This window comes from Lissotriton vulgaris, chromosome 8, assembly GCF_964263255.1.
Source record: "Lissotriton vulgaris chromosome 8, aLisVul1.2, whole genome shotgun sequence".
Lineage (NCBI taxonomy): Eukaryota > Metazoa > Chordata > Amphibia > Caudata > Salamandridae > Lissotriton > Lissotriton vulgaris.
In genome coordinates this window covers 583,810,744-583,830,747 of record NC_141696.1, presented here as the reverse complement: position 1 = coordinate 583,830,747, position 20,004 = coordinate 583,810,744, and the positions used below count along the sequence as shown (strand labels likewise).

At 47.5% G+C, this 20,004-nt stretch overlaps 1 protein-coding gene across 1 annotated transcript; it reads left to right on the top strand.

The window, feature by feature from the left end:
- The first annotated feature begins 6,285 nt into the window (after nt 1–6,285).
- On the top strand, nt 6,286–19,143 carry LOC147697754 (uncharacterized). Its single transcript, XM_086936132.1, has 2 exons — nt 6,286–6,423; nt 18,187–19,143. The coding sequence occupies exons 1-2, from the start codon at nt 6,286–6,288 to the stop codon at nt 19,141–19,143; spliced, it is 1,095 nt and encodes a 364-aa protein (XP_086792258.1).
- Nucleotides 19,144–20,004: the final 861 nt, after the last annotated feature.

The following is a 20,004-nucleotide window of genomic DNA, read 5'->3' as shown; positions in this document are numbered from 1 at the left end:
CTTCTTTGCAGGGACTGTGGATCGGGCTGTGAGAAATCTGGGAGTCTGAGTCTCGTCAGGCTCTAGGCTCGGGCTCCGGCAGGAGGCGCCGGCAAAGCAGATGTCGAGTGACTGGATGGTGCCTGTGTTCACAGGGTGGCCACTCCTAGGCCACAAGGGAGATGCTCATCAGTCTTCTGTGCAGCAAAATGTCGAAGTCCAGTCGTCTTCTTAGTTTCAAGTTGATTCAGGATGATCTAAGGTGCTATGGCACTGCTCCCACTCTTATTCCCAATCTGAGGGGTGGATCACCTGCTAGGTCCCTCCTCTGGGTGGGACCTGGAAGGAGGGCGGTTACACCCACTTTCCTTTGTCCAGCTCCGCGCCAGGACTGGGGCTGGAAAGCCCCAGCACCGGTTTGGACTGGCTTATGCACGAGGACACCTTGTGTGCCCCGGGCATGTCTGATTCTATTCAGCCCTGTCCTACCCAATACACAAAATCCTGTCTGGGGTGGTGCTCGCACCTCCCAAGGCAATGAAACCCTTTGTCCAAGCCTCCCTCGCTGGAAGGACTCCCAGCAGCAGGAGGTCAGAATTGTGTCCGTGGTGGCAGCATCCATTTTGTGATGCTGAGGCTCGAGTTTAACTTTAACCGGGGTTCAGGTTTTGTACGTGTCATGTCCCTCTAGAAGGGTGGAATGCTATCCCCGTCAACAGAACTGTCGAGGGGATAGTATTCCAAATCGTATGACACCTTACTCGACATGTTTTGATAAAGCCAAACCAAAGTTAGCATATAACCGCGAGGATTATAATGCACTTAAGAGTATATGGTATGGCACTCTCCCGGAACCGCTAAGGGAGTTGTTCCCGACAGCTGCAGACAGACTCAGCTCGTGCTAGAGCACCGTCTCACATGAAACCACGCACTCTGCCTCCAGGATTGCAGAGGCCTTCCATAGGAGTGGCTTATAGGTTAACATGTGTCCAGTTAAGGCTAGATATAGGGATACTATAACTAAGTAAGAGGTGATTACACCAACTTACCCCAGCTGAGTGATCAGCCAGTTGTGTCAAATATGGAGGCCAGGCCAGGGGTGGCACAATACATGCTGCTGCCCCTGGTAGGCCTTGGCTACACCTATGCCCTGGGCACCTATGGTACACTGTTACAGGGGCCTATAAGGTGAACCAGTTCCAATTCGTAATGCACCTAGAGAGTGCATTGGCAGTAATTTAGAGAGAGAACAGCAGGCTGTGGGTCTGATTAGCACGCCCACAGCCACATTAAGTCATAAACCAGTGAAGCAAAAAGCAAAAATTTGGGGTGACCATAGGATAGCAGACCCTACTCTCCTACACTCGAAATATTGGAGAAAATGGCCGTCAGGAAGATAGATGGTAGCTCATATTGAGGACTAGAGACAAAACAGAAACAAGGAGCTGTTGTGTTGTGGGGGCCTGTAGGATATGGGGGTCCACAGGGCTTGCTACACTCAGGGGCAATCTGGGGCCTATGAACCTGACACGTGGCCGAAGGCCGTAATAACACACAAGGACACTGGGTGCTGTTTGTGGCTCCGCTCGCTAATGTCAACTGGCGTACGTGGGCCCCTTTTATTATCCGGGTCACGTGGTACCACGCTGCACGCATCTTGCGTGGCGGGCGTAATGTAAACTAGAACACAACATTCCTCTTCAACCATAAAAAAAAACAAAATGATCAACCTGTATAGAACAAAACACAGACGTACATACTGCAGGTACTCGGCACCAGTCTCTTGGATTCACTTTATACTCTCTGATTTATTATAGGAGTAAGGATGCTAAGGAACAGTCTTACGTGAAATGATGTCGGAGACGACAGGATGGCTCTGGGTTTCTTCTCAGTCGATATTGGGATGCTCCCCTGTTCAGCGTGACCCCAGCCCCAGCCGGGGATGGGGAGCTACTGTTACGGGCTCTACAATCTTCCCCGCTCGGCTCCTCGACGACACTCGCGGGTTCTCTGGGAGTGACGTTGTCGCCACTTGGCAACTCTGGGGACTCTTCTTCAGAGGAGCAGCCTCCAGGCGTTGGGGACCCCACAGACGCTGGACTCGCTGGCGCACTGATCTCTGGTGGCTCAGGTGGTGAGATGGCCAGGGTCTCAGGGTGAAACAGTTTGAAATAGGACACATTGCGGGTTACGACATCTTGGCCTCGAGCCGCAATGACTCGAGTCCCTTTCACGTTGACCGCTTTCCAGGGCTCCGTCTCATAGGTTAGTCTGAATTTCCCGCTTGTGATCCGCTTCTTCAGTAGCACGAGGTCTCCTCAGTTGATCCGTGGCGTCCTGGCTCGCCTCCATTTGCTGGCTTGGGCATATGCTGGCTTGGGCATAGGCTTCCTTACGCCGGGCCTCGATCTGGCTTTCGTTGGATGACTCTGGCCTCCAGTGAGGATGGTCGGGGATGGAATCCGCAACCACTCGCCCCATAAGAGCATGTCCGGGCGCAACCCCCGTGGTCATGTGAGGGGTCTGTCGATAGCTCCTCAGGAATGTGAAGATGGCCAGTTCTAGCGACTGTCCTTTATCATGAGCTATTCTGATCACCTTGTTGAGAGTTCGCATGAAACTTTCCACCTCGCCATTTGCCTAGGACCATCGGGGGGTTATTCGGCGATGTCTGATTCCTGAGGCATTGAGGTAGCTAGCAAACTCTTGTCCCTGGAAGGGAGGGCCATTGTCCGTTCGTAATTCTTTCACCAGTCCATGCGCTGCCAGGATTTTCTCGATTTTGGGGATAACTTCCGTGGCACTGGTGGATGATACTCTTTCCACCTCCGGGTACTTGGAGTGGTCATCAATGACTACCATGGTGTGTCGCCCATCGGGGAGGCTGCCAAAGTCCATGCTGACGCACTTCCAGGAACGTTGTGGCCGAGGCTCCGCAATGACAGGTGCTTCCCTCGGCACATCTCCCGTGACCTGACAGGCAGTACACGATCTCACAGCAGCTTCCACGAGATTGTCCATGAGGGGGAACCACACTTTGTTTCTCAGTCTGGATTTCGTTTTGACCATTCCTTGATGGCCAACGTGTGCCAGCTGCACTGCTTGAGCCGTCAAAGGCAACGGTATTACGAGTCGGTGACCTCGCAGTAAGCATCCCGTGTCATCTTCATTGAGTTCATCCCTCACGTGATGAAGGCAATCCGTGATGCGTTGTGCCTCAGGTGTTAGTATCTTCCATTGTTCCTTGGCTCGGAGCCAATTTCCACTCTGAAGTGCTACTATGGCTCTTTGTAGGCTGTCATCTCTCCTGGTGGCCTCTGCAATGCTCTCCACCGACATGGGCATCGGGCATGATCGGGCAGTTATACATCTCACGTATGCTTCGGTGTCCGCGGCGTCCTCCATTTCTTCCCGAGTGGCGGCTCACGGGTGGCGTGACAAGTAGTCTGCGGGAATCCTGGATCCGGGTTGATACTCCACTCTGCAGTTGTAGACTTGGAGTTGGAGCATCCATTTTTCAATGCGGGGCAGAGGTTTCGTGGAGGTTCCTGAGAAGAGAGCCACCAGAGGTTTGTGGTCTGTGGCCACCACAAACGGCTTGCCGTAAACATACAGGTGGAAGTGCCGGCAACCCCAGTGGATAGCTATCGCCTCTTTCTCAATTTGAGAATATCATTGTTCAGTGTCTGTGAGGGAACGGCTGGCGAATGCCACCGGGATCCAGTCCTCATCTGCTCTCTGCCTTTGCATTAAGACGGTCCCTAGGCCCACCGGACCGGCATCCACCGCCACTGGTGTCAAAATTACAGGGGTTGAAGAAGGCTAGGGTAGTAGCCTCTGACAGGGCCTCTTTGATATTTTGGAATGCTTTGGCCTGCTCCGGACCCCATCTTCACGGCGTAGCGTCCTTTGTAAGTTCTCTCAGTGGTAGTGTTAAATTGGCAAGGTCCCGGATGAACCTTCTGCAGTAGTTCACCATTCCTAGGAAGCTTCGGAATTCCGTGACTGTGGTGGGGGGTGCAGCGTCTTTGATATCCTTTACCTTGTCCGGATCCGGGTTGACCCCTCCGGCTGAGAAGGTGTACCTGAAAAACTGCAGCTTTCGTTTCAGGAATTCGCACTTTTCGCGATGTAGCGTGAGGCCGGCTTCCCTTAGTCTTCGGAATACTTGCATCAGCCGGTTGTTGTGTTCCTAGATGGTGCGGGCGTATATCATGATGTCATCGCTGACATTGATCACCCCTGGTATGTCCGTTATGGTATACAACGTTTAGCACGCATTTGTTACAACGCACTACCATTACAACGCAGGCATTACCACGCATACCATTACAACGCATTGCGTTGGGGGGCGCTCTAGGATAGGGAATAAGTTTAATTTTATATCCAACACCTTCCCTAGTGTCCACGGGGACTGGAGTTGGAATATAAAATTATACTTACCACTATCCAGCACCTCAAAGCGCTATGCGTTGTAACGGTATTCGTTGTAAATACCGCGTTGTAAAGGTATGCGTGGTAATAGTATGCGTGCTAACGTCATACATCCGTCCGTTATGAGCTCTTAGATGACGTTTTGAAATACTTCGGCCGCGCTGGAGACGCCAAAGCTGAGGCGGGTGTACCTTCGAAGGCCCACATGCATCGAGAAGGTCGTGATGTTGCGTGATTCTTCATCCAGCACCAGCTGGTGATATCCGGACCGTAGGTCGAGTTTTGAGAACCAGCTGGCTCCTGCCATTTCTCCTATGAGGTCGTCGATGGTGGGCGTTATATGGCGCTCCCTTTTGATGGCGGCGTTGGGTAGGCGCATGTCTACGCAGATTCTTACCGCTCCTGGTTGCTTCGGTTTCCGCGTGACCACTATGGGTGAAACCCAGGGAGTGGGACCCGTTACCTTTTCTATTATTCCGGCCGCTTCTAGCTTCTTGAGCTCTTCTTCTACGAGGGGTCTGAGGTGGAATGCGATGCGGCGGTGCCTCAACGCCACCGGCTGAACGGTGTGGTCTATGTGGAGGTGTATTTTGTTCCCCGTGAACTTTCTGATGCCCGTGAATATGTCGGAGAATTCTGTTATGAGTTGTTGAATTGATTCCTGGTGTACTCCGAAGGCAAACTTGACAACTCCTAGGTCCTCCGCTGCCTTGCACCCGAGCAGCATGCCTTGCCCGTCCTCTGATATGACGATGTTGGCGGTGATGGATCGGTTTCCATGCGAGACGGTCGTCTTGAACTTCCCTCGAATATTGAGCGGGGTGTCCTGTCCATATGCGAACACAGTGATGGGTGATGGGCTCAAAGCCAGGGGCCGATCGAGTGTTTGATAGAGAGTGGCGGCCATGATGTTGATGGTCACGCCTGTGTCTACTACAGCCATGAGCTCTTGTTCATCCACTCTGATGCCACACTGAGGCAGTCGCCGGGCTCGGCGGATTGCAGTGCCAATCATGTGCACTTTGTGCACTGTCTTTTATTCCTCCTCGTCACCATCCATGTCACTCGGACTGGGATCACCTTCTGGCACAGCGTTTACCACCTGCCTAGGTTTCTGGAATTTCTTGGCCCGACACACCTTCTCGAAGTGATTGAACCGACCACATCCTGAGCATCGCTTTCCTTTTGCCGGGCAGTCCGCAGCTTGGTGAGGAGGTCCCCCGCAGTATCCGCAGGTCTTTCCCGACGTCACTGCAGCAGCTCCTGTGTTTTTCTTGGTCCATTTCGTTGGGGGTCTCACTGTCATTTTGTTGACCGGTTCTGCTTTCACCGGTGCTTGAAGTGCCGGTTCCATGTAGGCCGCCCGGGCCTTTGATAGCTCTTTGGTTTGGCCAAGTGTGAGAATGTCTGCCAGGGGTTTCCCAGACTCTTCCAGAAATGCGCTCTCTGAGTTTGGCAGAGGCACATCCTTGGATGATCTGTCCCTGTATTTCCTCTGTGACGTCCGCAAACCCACAGGTCGACGCCAGGTTCTTTAGCCGTGCATGATACGTGTCTAGGGACTCTTCCGGCAACTGCCTAGCTTGTCGGAATCTGAATCTCTCATAGTCCTGGTTGGCCATGGGCTCGAAGTATGCATTCAGAGCATTTATGAGCGAGTGGTAATTTTTTGGTGGGACTTCCACTAGAGTTTTGGCAATATTGTGAATGTCTTTTCCCCCTAAGTGGAGTATCTTGGCTCGTTTCTTTTCTTTGTGAACTTTGGTGGCCTCAAAGAAAATTAGTAGCCGGTCTACCCAGTCCTTCCACTTTGGGGCCAATGACGATGGTGACCCCTCCACTATGAATGGTTCGATTGGGGGTATTGTGGCCATGTTTGTGGTTTTAGTGTGCCGTGCAGTGGACGAGTGTGGCGCGTTGGTGATGTCTGCTCAGTGCTCTGTTCCACCTACTGACGTGGGAAGTGGCCTTTTACCAATGCTTGCTGGCTATGGAGTTCAGCTGAGCCTGGTTTGCTTGCTATGCTGTCCCTGGTTTGTTCGGCGTGTTTCCCCTTCACTCGGGGTACTTCTCCCTCTTTCAGAGGCGTTGGGCCTTCTCCGTGCAAGGATGTGCCTTCTGGGCGACTCCTGTGGTCCAAGCCTCATGTGCCCGGGGAGCGTGGAGACGGGGAGGCGTGGCCTGGGCCTTCGTGCGGCGCGAACCCTCCCCCGCGGTTTCACCTGGCAGCGCGCTTCCCGCATCGGCTGCCTGCCAGTATGCGGCGCTGGCCGGGGCTTCCAATGCCGGGTGTTGCAGCAGGCGGCAGGAGTTTTGGCTTACTCCCCCCCCACCGGGGCTCCGTCACAGTGCGCCGATAAGGCCAACCCCTGCGGGGCACGCACATGCGAGGCGTCGCAGCTCACCTGTCGGGGGTGCCCCTGTCCGGAGACACCGGTCCGGGCCCAGGTCACGTTGCCGCACTGCCGGCGGATCTGAAGGGCACGAGCGCCGCAAGCTGATGACAGAGCTCGCGGCCGCCCCAGCAGTGTGGGCGCAGGACACACACACACAGCGAGGGTACGCCCACCCTCGTCGCCAGCTGTTGTGTTGTGGGGGCCGGTGGGATATGGGGGTCCACAGGGCTTGCTACACTCAGGGGCAATCTGGGGCCTATGAACCTGACACGTGGCCGAAGGCCGTAATAACACACAAGGACACTGGGTGCTGTTTGTGGCTCCGCTCGCTGACGCCAACTGGCGTACGTGCGTGCGTGGGCCTCTTTTATTATCCAGGTCATGAGGTGCCACGCCTCACGCATCTTTGCGTGGCAGGCGTAATGTAAACTAGAACACAACAGGAGCCACAAATCATTCCAGGTTAATGTAATATTTGCATTAATAAAATAGTTAATTAAAAAATAAGTCAACAATGCTCATTTTTAAAACGTTGTTCTATATTTAAAATAAATATATAAAACTAATTTACCCTTATATTTATCATAAACATATTTTTTATATTTGTTTTTGAGTTTAATATACTTCTATAATTTTCCCATACAATACAATGCCAAGATCTCGGGCCTGTCTGCTAAGTCTCCGTAATACCTAATAACTTTCTAAGAATAGGTTAGAAAAGTACCTTGCCTTGATTTAAGTATTTTCTTTAGCAAATGGGCTTATATATTTAAATATTCAATATGAGCATCTTGAATGGTTTTGCGCAGTTTTTGAAGGGTAGCGCAGCAGGACTTGCTGCTGCACTGCTCTACAGCAAATGAAAAGGGCAGGAATGAACTGTATCGGTTAGATACAGCTTATTCCTGTCCTTTTCCCCTGCACCTGTGCACAATGGTTTGCCGTGTGCCAACACAGGCACCTTTGCACCATGGTGCAAGGCTGCCTGCATTGCCGGGATGATTATTTTTGTGCAGGAAGGAAAACCTTCCTGCACAAAAACAATCACAAGAGGCTTTTTCCCCTTTCTATGTGTGCTGCAGAATACAGCACACATAGAAAGGAAAAACAAGCAGAAATAAAGATATTCTCCTCGCTGTGCCTCCCTTGCGCCTACCCTGAGGAAGGGTACATTTTTGGCTCTGCCTCAGACTTACCATTTCTCGTAAATCTTGGGCAGTGTTAAAAAGCTATGGATGTTGCTGGGAAGGCCTCCAGCAACACCCATGGAACGCCCCTTTCACGCAGTTCTCTATGTGAAAGGGGGACATATATATAAGGCCATGAAAAGCCACATAACATGGCTTATGTGGCCTTATAAATATGCCAGTGGTACATTGCGCCACTGGAACATCAAAAAAGTGACGTTCCGGCGGTGCAATAGTGCCGGTTGGGCCTCATAAATGAGTCCCTGTGTGTTCACTCTTTTCACAGGGTGGAGGCTGTCTACACTGTGAAGAAATTGGGCCCCACAGAAATATGCTAAACTTGTCCCAGTGTAATTTTCTTTCACCCGAGCAGCAACATGCAGGCAGGGAGAGGGCTTATCACATTCCAGCTAGGCCCATAAAAGAGGCCGAAGAAAAGGGTCAATTAGCCCTCATTTTGTTGGACTGTACTGGCTGGGAGCAATCGCGAGCCTCACCCCTACCTGCAATGGATGGGAAACAAAAGAATACAGGTAATCATTTTTACAGGTACTTAAGAGACGCATGCTTTTGATTTCATTTAGTCCCTGTATATAAGAGGTATGCATACACTGTCAGATACGTTGGTCTGTCCCAGTATTTACACACATATCAACTTAAAAAACATTATTTGGTTTCATTTCCTTTATTGCACTATAGTGCTACTCATCCTAATGTAGGGTGTCTGAATGCTTTACATCACATGTACACTTTATACATTGACAATGAATAATATGTGTGTAAATCAATGTGTATGATTTGTTACATAAGACAGTGAGGATTACAAAGCATAGGAGCACATATCCTTCATAGCTCACTGTGCTATATTAGAAGGATTGCAATATATGAACTGCAACTACCTAAAGGATATAGCAAGAACACATTTACATAAAATGAAAATCGGTTATCTCTGCGTTACATAATGTGCTTTGTAGGAGACATAATAGACCTCTGTGCTTCTTTGATTCAATACAGATCTCTCCAGCAAATACTTTATTCTGCAAATGTATCTTACCATTATTATTATTCCATGAGATTTAGTTGGCACACAAAGATCTGGTGCCCTAACCCCATAGGATATTTTCAAATGCATTATTTGCAACCAATTAAGCAGATCAGATTTACTGCCACGTTTCTCCCTGTTGTCAACTTCTTTGTGGCATGGTTGTAAAAAAGTACATGTATAAATTGAGGCCAAGGGTTTGCGTTGGAATTTTGCACTTTTTAGGCACAACTCTGACGCAAATTCTCATTTGTTAAATATTGTAATGCTCGCAAATGTACTCATGATAGGCCTGCTAAACATGTGATGTCTTAAGATCTGATGTCATTTCTTGTGATGCCACTTTCTTTGATGCCATGTGTGATGTTACGTGCCGTGATGTCATACCCTGTGAGCTAACGCACTATGATGACACTTGCATACTTCCTAACTTTGTTAATCTCCTAACTTATTTTTTTCGGACTTGTGCCCCTTTATGTTACCACTCATTTTCCAATAAGCTAATCTTAAATCAAGTATATCCATTCATTTGCATTTCCAGTACTTCCAGTGTTTTTCCTAGCTTCTTTGGTTAACATTTGAAAAACATACTGTCCTTTGACGTGTTAATTTTGGTAGATTATGAAAATCACTGTGTTTTTCTTCAAAAACAGTACTTCAGTTCGCCTGTAGAACTTCTAAAAACTTAAATGCAAACGTATTAACATTCATTTAGACACCATGCTCACTTTCTGAGTTATCAAGATATTAATTGAGACTAAACTCCTCCTAAATTGCTGTCTTGCTTCACTATTATTTGTTTAGTTGTATTATCAGTTTCCACTTGTAGCATGAACAAGCTATGTATTGCTACACGTTTAATGTTCTTTACAGCTAATCCTGTGGTAGCTGTTACTACACATGAAAGTGCACCTCCAGTTAAAGAATGCACACATGCAGTGTTGGTGTAATAAAAAAACGTTTTTCAGTTTCTGGTTGTCTACTAATGTATAGCAATATGTTTATGTTGTTACAGCTGTTTCCCTACATGTCATGATGTTGATCGTGTAGAATTTGATGTCAAATTGCACTTCAAGTTCCTCATTGGCAACTTCCAAGTTGTGGGAATCGCGTGTTGTAATACGGTTCTGCTGAAATTAATTTGAGCATCACACTTTCCACTTCACATATAGTTATTTCTGCCTCGTTGTTGATTCTCTTTATGGCCATTAACTGGTTTCGCTGTTTTATTTTCCTGTGTTACTTTCTGTGTTTCAGGTGCTAATCTTTCTTATTGTTGAATTTTGTCCAGCAAAACTTTTACATATGTTTGTAAAACTGGACACGTTACAGTGTGTTTGAGGTTTGAAAGGATACTTTATAACTTGTATTGTTTTCAATTAATGAGTTTTCTTCCACCCAGTTTGAAGCAGGCAAAGTAGAATTGTTCCTTTTTCACTGTGTCTTGGTAGCTTACTTTGCAGTAGTAAATTACATTTATTTTGAATGTTTGATAAGACTAGTCTTACTAACATTTAACAATGTAGTCTTGCTGTTTATGCCTAGCGTGACATTTGATCAGTAGGTACATTTTTGTGCAAAATATATAAACAGTTTCCTTCTAAAGCAGGTTATGATTACAATAGTAAAAGTCAATAAGATGTTCCTTTCAATACGTCTTCAATTTGAAGATATCGTATTGCCAAAGTTTTGATTTTTTTAGGCAAGGTTTTTTCTGACTCTTTTGTGATTGTCAGATGTTTCAGGAGAAAGCCATACTATTGTCACCCTTTTACCATTTAAATGACATTATGTAAGTTAACCAACAAATCCATATGTACCACATTTTCAGTGGGTAAGCATTTTAACCAATTGGCTGCTTCATCCCCCTCGAATACTAAGCACTTTTTTAGACATTTTCAGATAGGTCTTACTTAAACCTTCATACTTTTTTTACACAAAAATTATACAACTCCTATTTGCACCTTTTTGCCCTAAATGTTTGGAATTCTAAAAGTGCCCATGGTTTGTGTACCCTCTTGAGAGAACTATGAAAATCTCTAAAATGTAACTAAACTTGGGGTTTTACTATGGAAAATGGGAAAAGTGCTGTGTAAAAAATGGCATCAACAAAAGGTTTCTTGTGGTAGGATCACCATCTTCAAACCTTTCACGAGCAAGCAGAGTTGCAAAAAGTATTTGCATTTTTCTAATTAGTAGTCAATTTTTCATATTTTTTGTGGGTTTAACCTAATTGCAGTGTATGGCAGAGACAGGTATGAAACCCATGGAAATCAATACATTTCTGTAAAGTAATACATTTCTGTAAACTAGAAAAAATATTTTTTTTACAAGAGGTCATTTGTATAGATTGTCATTGGTTTCCACAATGAAAATAATCATCGCATTATTAAAAAAATATAAACTAAGTAGGAAAATATATGATTTAATGACAATTAATCTTAAAAGTGTTGCCCTAGTGGCTGACTTACCATTACTTCTGTCAGACCCTATTGGTCGCAGAGATGTATGATGTTTGCTGCTTTTCTAAGCATACAAAATGCCCAGAGCCAACAACAGACGTGCAGCTTATAATGAGATTTCATTGAGAATGAAAAATGGGTATGAATGAAATCTCCCTAATTTTTAAATGTGCACAAAATACTGAGTTTAGGAATAATGTTTATTTGAACACATCTGAATTTGAGGTAACTAATACTACCATGTGATCCAGAGGGCATTTAGAATAATGTGTTCATTAATGCATTATAGCTTACATTTGGAATAAAACAATAGAGAGAAAGGCAATTGATCTACTACTCTGTGTCCCCACATGTCTTCCTATAAGACTCATACCCCAGTTGTGTGCGTGGGCCAAGCTCCTGTGACAGGAAAGGCCGATAAACCCAATATGTAGATATCAAATTTCACCTATCAAAATCAACCTATTTTGTCTATGTCGGTAGCTGCAGAAGTTGGACCTGGGCTAGGCCGCCACCCAATGAAACCTACAAAACTCAGACATTATTTTAAAACTAGACCCACTTGAGGGTCAAGGGTGCATGGATACCACTGGCTTGTATTTCACAAAATGCCCTGCAGACTTCAACCTTTGGCTAAAATCACACATTTTCCTCACTTTTCTGATAGGGAAAGTTCTGGAATCTACTTGAATCGTCAAACGTCTTACCATACAGCATTCCCGTACATCTTGAAATAAAACAGCACCCCATTTGTGTGGTTTGTATAAAACCAGGGACCATGCATAGTCGCTATGGTCAGATACTTGGGCAGGCTGCTGATCTCCCTGTTGTTGGTCCTTTTCACCCTGGGGTTTTCTAGGCTCTCTGCCCTACTGGGATAAACACCCCCAATCTATCCCCTGGGGTGGTTAAAACGGTTGACCCTATTCTGTGGTGGAGACACAGTCCAATGCCTGGGTGATCCCCCCCCCCCATCCATTTTTTCTACTTTTTTTCCTACATGTGTTTAGTAAGTTTTCTGTTTCCCCTTTAGACCAATTTGGGATAATCACCCCATATGCTCATCGGAGGGATAGTAATACTGCTTTGGAGTGGAGACATGGCCTTATGCATTGGCAGTCTGCCCACTCTTTTTTCCTTGGTGCCTAGTAGGCTCGCTACACTTCTCGGGGGTAGCTGGGGAAAAAGTTCCCAATATTTCACCAAATGGGCAAAAAGACTGTTTGTCTCCTTTAGGGTGGGGACATGGCCCGCTGCCAAGGTGGGCCACACCACACCTTTTTTTTATATGTTTACCATGACAATCTTATTAGCTTTGCATGTCCCTAGTTTGGATAATTGGGGATAATTCCAACAACCACCCCGAGGGGGACTCAATTCCTGAGTTAATATTTTGCTTTGGGAAACACTTCCATAATCCCAGGGTAGGCTCTTCTCCATCCCTGGGATTTAGTGGGTGGAGACTTGTTTGGGAATCACCGTCCTTCAGTGATCTATGATCAGGAATCTATTAGAGAGAGATAATGATGGGAAGGGAGAGTCTCCCCTTTCCAGTGATACCTCTCCGATGAAAATAAGCGATCAGGAGCTAAAATATGCACCTAGCACTGATGGAAATGAAAGTAAAATGAGACAATAGGCTCACTTTACTTTTACTTTCAACTTACCGATCTCACCCTGCCATGCACATTGATTATCACTGCAAACAAACAAAAAACAGCCCTGGACAGCTGTGTAAAACTCTTCCCGAGCAGCCGGACTGGAAAGCAAGAAAAGGAGAATACAGAAAGAGTTCCTGACTTCTATACTAGGACGTGCTGGGCACATTGTTTGGAACTGAACTGTTGTGTTGTGAAGGTGTCCACCACGCCCTTAACATTGACAATATTTAATCCTAAACAGTGTCATTTATGTTTGAGCTAAATATTTTTTTCAAGTTATCTCATAAACCTTTAAGTTCTGTTCTTCTTGATGTTGGATGTAACATATTGAGTAATATCTGTATTTGTCAGAGATAAATTAGACATCAGTCTTAGCATTCCATAAAGTAGTGATTATACATGTGTAGTCATTAATGGATTTTGATTCTGCACTATATTGTCTGTCAGAGGTAGGAACTATTTGCTGATTGACGGTTAATGATATATCAAGTTGCTGACAGACTGTGTAATTTTCTTTTTTTGTTTATTGTTCTCAGCAAATTAAAGTATTATTTTTTCTGGGGACACTAGAGGGTGCACAGCAAGATGCCGCACTTGGGTGAGGCTCTTGCATCTCAGGGCTCATAAAAACCATTATCTTCCTCACAGCTGCTCCAGAGACCTCAAACAAGTGCCACAATACTACAGGAGCACTGCCGTCATCTTTCAAGGCAGTGGCCACCAGTGAATCTGCCTTAATTGCTAAGAAAACCTCCCCCAAGTCCAGCGCAACCGATCTCCCAAGGTGGCGGCTGCACGCTATGAGTAACGGCCGCCGGCTCTGGAGAAGTGCCTGGGACCTACACATCATACGGTGATTCACCGGAGTGCCACTGAACAATGGAGGGACACAGACCCCGAGACCTGCAGCCCCAACCCTCAAGACCAGGCTAGACATACAGGGGCGCCGCAGCAAAATATTCCAACGCGCCCATGCACTTTCACAACACTGACGCCTGACCCGGCTGCCGCCTCAGCCAAGTGCGCATGGCTGCTGCCACGGAGGTCGGAGGCCGACAAATAGCATCTTTACCAAAAGCCGCCATTGGTATCACTGCGGGCGAAGTGCAACTTCCCTGGTGAGTGGGGGCCGTTAAGAAGTTCGCCGCTGCTGTGAGGGACCGAGGCACCCCCTGCCTCCCCCTCGGACATAACAGAGATTTGGCACCACAAATGCTCTTACTCTGCACGGCCAAACTGCACTGAACACTTGAGGGCTGCAAGCGCAAGCTGACCTATATCATATACCTATGGCGCTCCGACCCCTCTCACAGATCTTGCTGGTAGCGTTAACACTCCTTCAGTGCCTCCATAAATCCCTGCACAGCCTGTAAGGATTACCGTGTGGCGCCCACCAGAGCCACTGCAATCATTGTGCCAGGCATCTATTAATCACCCTTACGCTCGACGATGCTGCCCTGAACTAATGATTAACAAAAACAAGGGAAACCCTACTCACGAAGAACCAGGGTACATATTATATAGCAAGAAACAGTGGTTCTTGTGGAAACAATGAGATATGATATAAGTAATAAGGATGCACAATGGCAATGTACGTGGGTTATATGGACTGTGTAAGGAAGAAAGGGGCCCCTACCTAACAGGATAAACCCTGGTAAGGAAACTATTTTTTAGAAACAAAAGATTAGCACAGGGTTTTGTGCATGGTTCAAGTCATCATTTAGACGTCAAATAATTGTATAATTCATACCACATGATAACATGTGTATTTTCACTTTCTATTTTATTGCATTATTATTTTTTTGATGTTTCATGAATTCATTACCTTATTTTTCTCCTTTAAGTATCAAATATATAATACAAAAATTATATTACACATACATGAAATACAAAATGGATAATATGATACAACTTTCTAAATTACAATACAGTAGTTCATGATTGTATACAGAAACAGAAAATTCCTTTCAACGCGTTTCGTCTATGCCTTCCTCAGGAATTCTGTATATCTCTCATGAGCGTTAACTTTATATGATTTTCAGTATACCGAATCCAAGCGTGAACTGTATCAAAGAAGTAACGGCTTCTGCTTAAGGCATATGCTTCGTTTGAAGTTCATTTCCAAATTTTAATGCAGTGGCCTTATTTCTTTCGTCACCCTTTGTCTCAGTTTTCTTATGTTCCCAACATTTTCATTAATTTCAAATTTCCTGGGATTTGCAATTAGGGACGGATCGGTTTTCCTGGTTTATGCTTCTATTATATGGCTTCTTCAATTAATCTTAAGGTCATGTATCCGTTCTGTTGCTGAGTGGAACATGCTGGTATCCAGGTTCTTCCGATGTAAGACCTCCTCTGAGATGGGTTACATGGACATCAGACAAAAACGTAGCTGAGTATACTGTATTTGTGTATTGATAGTTTATATAAAATATTCAGACAAAATTCAAATATACATAAACAATAGTGCTTAGTGTCCCCAGTGCAGATTTGGAACCAAAACAGGAAAATGTAGTGACATCTAGTTACAGTTATAGTATGGTTTCCAATATTTTCATGAAACATCCTTTTTATACTTTCAACAATGTTCTACAACACTGTAAACAATAGTCAGTATTGGGTTATTGATTCGTTTCTTTTAATGTCGGCAACATTTCGACCCTTCCATACATACAGGGTCTCTTCAGGACCTAATGATATAGGGACGTCTGCAATATTAAAAAGAGTGGTGTAAATTATAGTCCAAATGGATCACTATTGGTAGTTAAACAAATAAATAGCCAAGGGAAAACTGATGTACCTGGAACAAAAGGTATGCGCAGCCATGTGAAAAAAGTGCAAACACTGGTTGAGTGCAGAAGAATAAAGGTAAGAATACTCACACTGGACCCAGCCGGGTACTACAGGAGTGAGAAAAGAGGTGTTTTTTAGAATTACGCAAGTTAACAGTGCTGTTGGTAGTCACAATTGCAAGAGGTATTAGAGCTTACCGCAGTGTGAGGGAAAAAGGAGGGAGGAGGGCTGACAGTGATGGATGAGGTAGGGCAGATGCTCACGCTTTTGGTACAGCGTATTGGATTTATTCTGTAGGAGAACTGTTGCCCATCAGTGTCATGGTAACTATGTATATGAAAAGGGGGGGCTCTTGGCCCCCCCGCCCGCATGGCGGCGCGACGACCGTCCCCCTCCTCAGAGCTTCTCGGTGGAGGGGCGTGCCCGTCCGGGTGCGCCTCGTCACCGATTGGTTGGCGCCCCCCCTTGACCCGGATGTCATTGTTGGGCTTCCGGGTCGGGGGGGGGGCAGGATGCAGGAGGGGCTGGGTGGGGGCGTGTCCGCCCTCACCTGGCCCCTTGGGGATAAAGAAGCGGGGAGCGCCAGGAGACCCTCTTGTTCTCTGGACGCTCCCCCACAGCGTGTCGTGCCCTGCGCTCGGGGCTTCTTGTTTTATTAACCATTTTTTCGTTTATTTTGCAGGCTTCGTGTTTCGTGCGGGAATACCGGGGCCGCCGAATTGCTCCAGGAAATCGTCGTAGGCCGTTGGAGGCATCGCGCTCTTGCTGGCGTTAGGAGTGGAGGTTACCGGGACACGCACGGGTTTGGAGAGCGATCGTAGGGCTCAGGATTGGTCAAGTAGCAGGTATTTTGCGGGAGGGGGAGCGCCGCGTGGGAGATTGGTTTGCCAGTCGGCAGTGTTGAAAGGCCGGCGTGTTGATCTCGGGGGCGCATACGGACCCGGGCAGTGAAGGCGGTGTGTTACCCTTTTGTTGGGATACCGGTAGGATTGCACGCCGTACAGGCGGATTAGCGAAAACACAGTGTTAACGCTTGTTTTTTCCCGCGTCTCGCGCCACAATCGGGTTTTTGTTAGCGCAGGCTTTCACAGGGAGGTGGCGAAGCAGGGTCGACCAGGGCAGGACCTGGATGGGAGACCCTTGGGGAGAGAAGGGGAATTTAAGTGTAAAGAACTGCTTTTAAAAGTTCGAAATTGCTGAATATAGACTTTGCTGGTTTAAGTGTGAGATATTGCACATTGGATGATCTTATGATTGTTTGATTGACATTCACACAGAGTGTATTGAGGGGGTGTATGCCTTCTATATTTCCTTTTGGTGTGTTCATAAATCCGCTCCTGTGTTGTTCCTCGGTATGTATTCAATCTTCTGTTACAGGCGGATAACGACAATTCTTGGGGGGCTCTTCGCACAAGGAGGAGGACATAAGACGTGGTGGCTGATCCAATACCGGCTTGGTGCACGCAGGATTGATCGGTAAGAGGAAGGCGGGGGGCTAGCATTTCATAGCTTCTAGTTGCCGCCGGGTGGGTCTACGTTAGAGTTTACTCACCCCTGACAAACCGGATAAGCCGGGGCATTGCGGTTGCTGCTGCATGGTGCTTACAGCCCCCTGTACATCCTCCAGCTGGTTAAGGTACTGAGCACACGGTCTGTTAACATAAGGAGTGTAGGGCAGAGGCGTGCGATCATGCCAGGGCAAAGGGGTGGCAAAAGGGGGTCTAGCATGGAGGCGATGATGCAGGCTGTAATGCGGGAAATGGCTCACATTAACAAAAGATTGGGTAAGGTTGATGAACTAGAGGCCCGCATGAATGATAGGTTCGCTGACCCTCCTGGCCCATCAGGGAGGCCAGTACGGGAGAGAACGGCTCCTTTGCCAAGGGGTGATTTTGTTACCCCACCTAAGAAATCCAGGGCAAAAAAGCCGAGGTTCAGTGCCCCAACCCCGGTCCCTTTAGAACCAGTGCCCGCTGTACCAGTGCCCACGATACCGGTTCCAGTGGCACCACTGCCAGCGATCCCAGCACCAATGGCACCGGTGCCCCCTGCTGCTCCAGCTCCTCCTGCAGCACCTACCCCCCCTGCACCTGGGGGACTGGTACCAGTCCCGGGTGGGCCATCGTCACCGCCCCCATTACCTAATATGCCTGGACCCACTGATGTGCCTCCTGGGGTCCCGGATGTGCGGCCAGCAGTCCGGACCCAGTCCCTGTTGAGTTGGAGTCTCAGATAGCGGCATTATTTCCTTGGCTACGAAAAGGGGGTGTGTGTCTTCCCTCAGCCGACCATGCGGCTGAAGCAGTTAAGCTGGTGGAGAAAATTAAGGCTGCGACAGCGGCTGATAGTATTGCGGTGCCCATATCTTCTTCACTTACAGGTTCCAGTCCAGCCCAGCCAAGTGGAGAAAGTGTCCCACCAACACAGGCGCCCGTGATTGGTAAGGAGGTGGCGCTGCCCCTTTTGGGGGAAGGCGTAGTGCCATCCAGGAGTGAAAACTTGGGGCAACATGTGTCTCAGGCAGTGAAGGAAATGATTTGGGCGGGGAAGTATGTATACATTTATTCTTTGTTGTTGGACAATAGGGAGATGGAACAGGCTAAGTTAATGACGGAATGGATGCATCCAAGTGAATGGAGGGCACAATGCTCCAGGTTCAAGGTAGAGGAAACTTTGAAGAATTGGATCAGGGCCTTTGCTGTCCTTGCCGCGATCACGGCCGAACGGCCCCCAAACGTCCAAGCAGCTATGTCTTGTTACATGAGTAGGATTGTGAGGTGGAGCGATCAGTATACCGGCGATGCCTGGAATGAGTATGATATTAATTTCAGGAAGGCCAAAGAATTTAATGCATCTTTAGCATGGGACACGGTGGATTCCATGTCATGGCACCAGCAGTTCTCAGGGGACACGGCCCCTACACAGTCTACAAGCGCTCCCAGGGTATTCTCCGCCAGGCCCCAACAGCCCTTTCGGTCATACCAGGGGAATGAGGTCCCCGGGAAGAATAAGGGGTCTGAGAGGAAAGGGGTGTGTTGGGACTTTAACAAGCGCTCCTGCTCAAGGCCCCAAGGTACCTGTAGATTTAGGCATGCGTGTTCAATCTGTGGTCACCCATCCCATCCCGAGACAACGTGTAGGAACAAGCAAGGTAATCACGGTCACAGGGGTAGAGGGAAGCCTGAGTAATTCAGTCCAGCTGGCCCCTCCAACGCCAATAGACGTTTTTGCAATGATCCCCTGGTTGAATAGATACCCTGATCGCACAGCGGCCACTCTACTGCAGGAAGGTTTTTCTCAAGGATTTAGGATCCCAGCAATGGGTTACACAGGCAGCCCACATTGCAGGAATCAACTTTCAGTATCACAGAATCCAGAGGTGGTGGCCGCTAAGATTTCCAAAGAGTTGTCCCTGGGTAGGATAGCAGGCCCCTTCCAAGAGGTGCCTGTTCCCAATTTTGTGTGCTCTCCTTTGGGGGTAGTACCCAAGAAGGAAAGGGGCCAATTTAGACTGATCCACAACCTATCGGCCCCGAGAGGGACATCCTTGAATGATGCGATTGATGAAGGGATTTGTAGTGTCAAGTATGCCTCATTTGATCAGGCGGTTGATTTACTGCGTGCTCTGGGGACACGTGCATTAATGGCTAAATCTGACATAGAATCTGCTTTCCGCCTTCTCCCTGTACATCCCTTAGATCACCACCTCTTGGGCTTCACTTTTGATGGCAAGTTTTACATGGACAAATGTATGCCTATGGGCTGTTCCATATCATGTGCATACTTTGAGACATTTAGCTCATTCCTTGAATGGGCTATGAGACAGGTCACTGGCCACCAACAGGTCATGCATTACTTGGATGACTTCCTTTTCTTGGGGGCAGCGGACTCTCAGGAGTGTGCTTGGGCATTGCAGGAATTTTGCGTGCTCATGCGTGCTTTTGGGGTCCCGCTGGCTCCAGGGAAAATGGTTGGACCGGCCACCTGCCTGGAATTCCTTGGCATCGAAATTGACTCCATTGAGGGATGCTTCAGGTTGCCCAGGGATAA

Bases quoted from the DNA above. Each gene is read 5' to 3' on its own strand.
- LOC147697754 (XM_086936132.1), top strand. From the start codon at position 6,286: ATGTTTGTGGTTTTAGTGTGCCGTGCAGTGGACGAGTGTGGCGCGTTG. The intron at 6,424-18,186 runs GTTTGCTTGCTA...TTGGAGTCTCAG, and splicing joins ATGGAGTTCAGCTGAGCCTG to ATAGCGGCATTATTTCCTTG.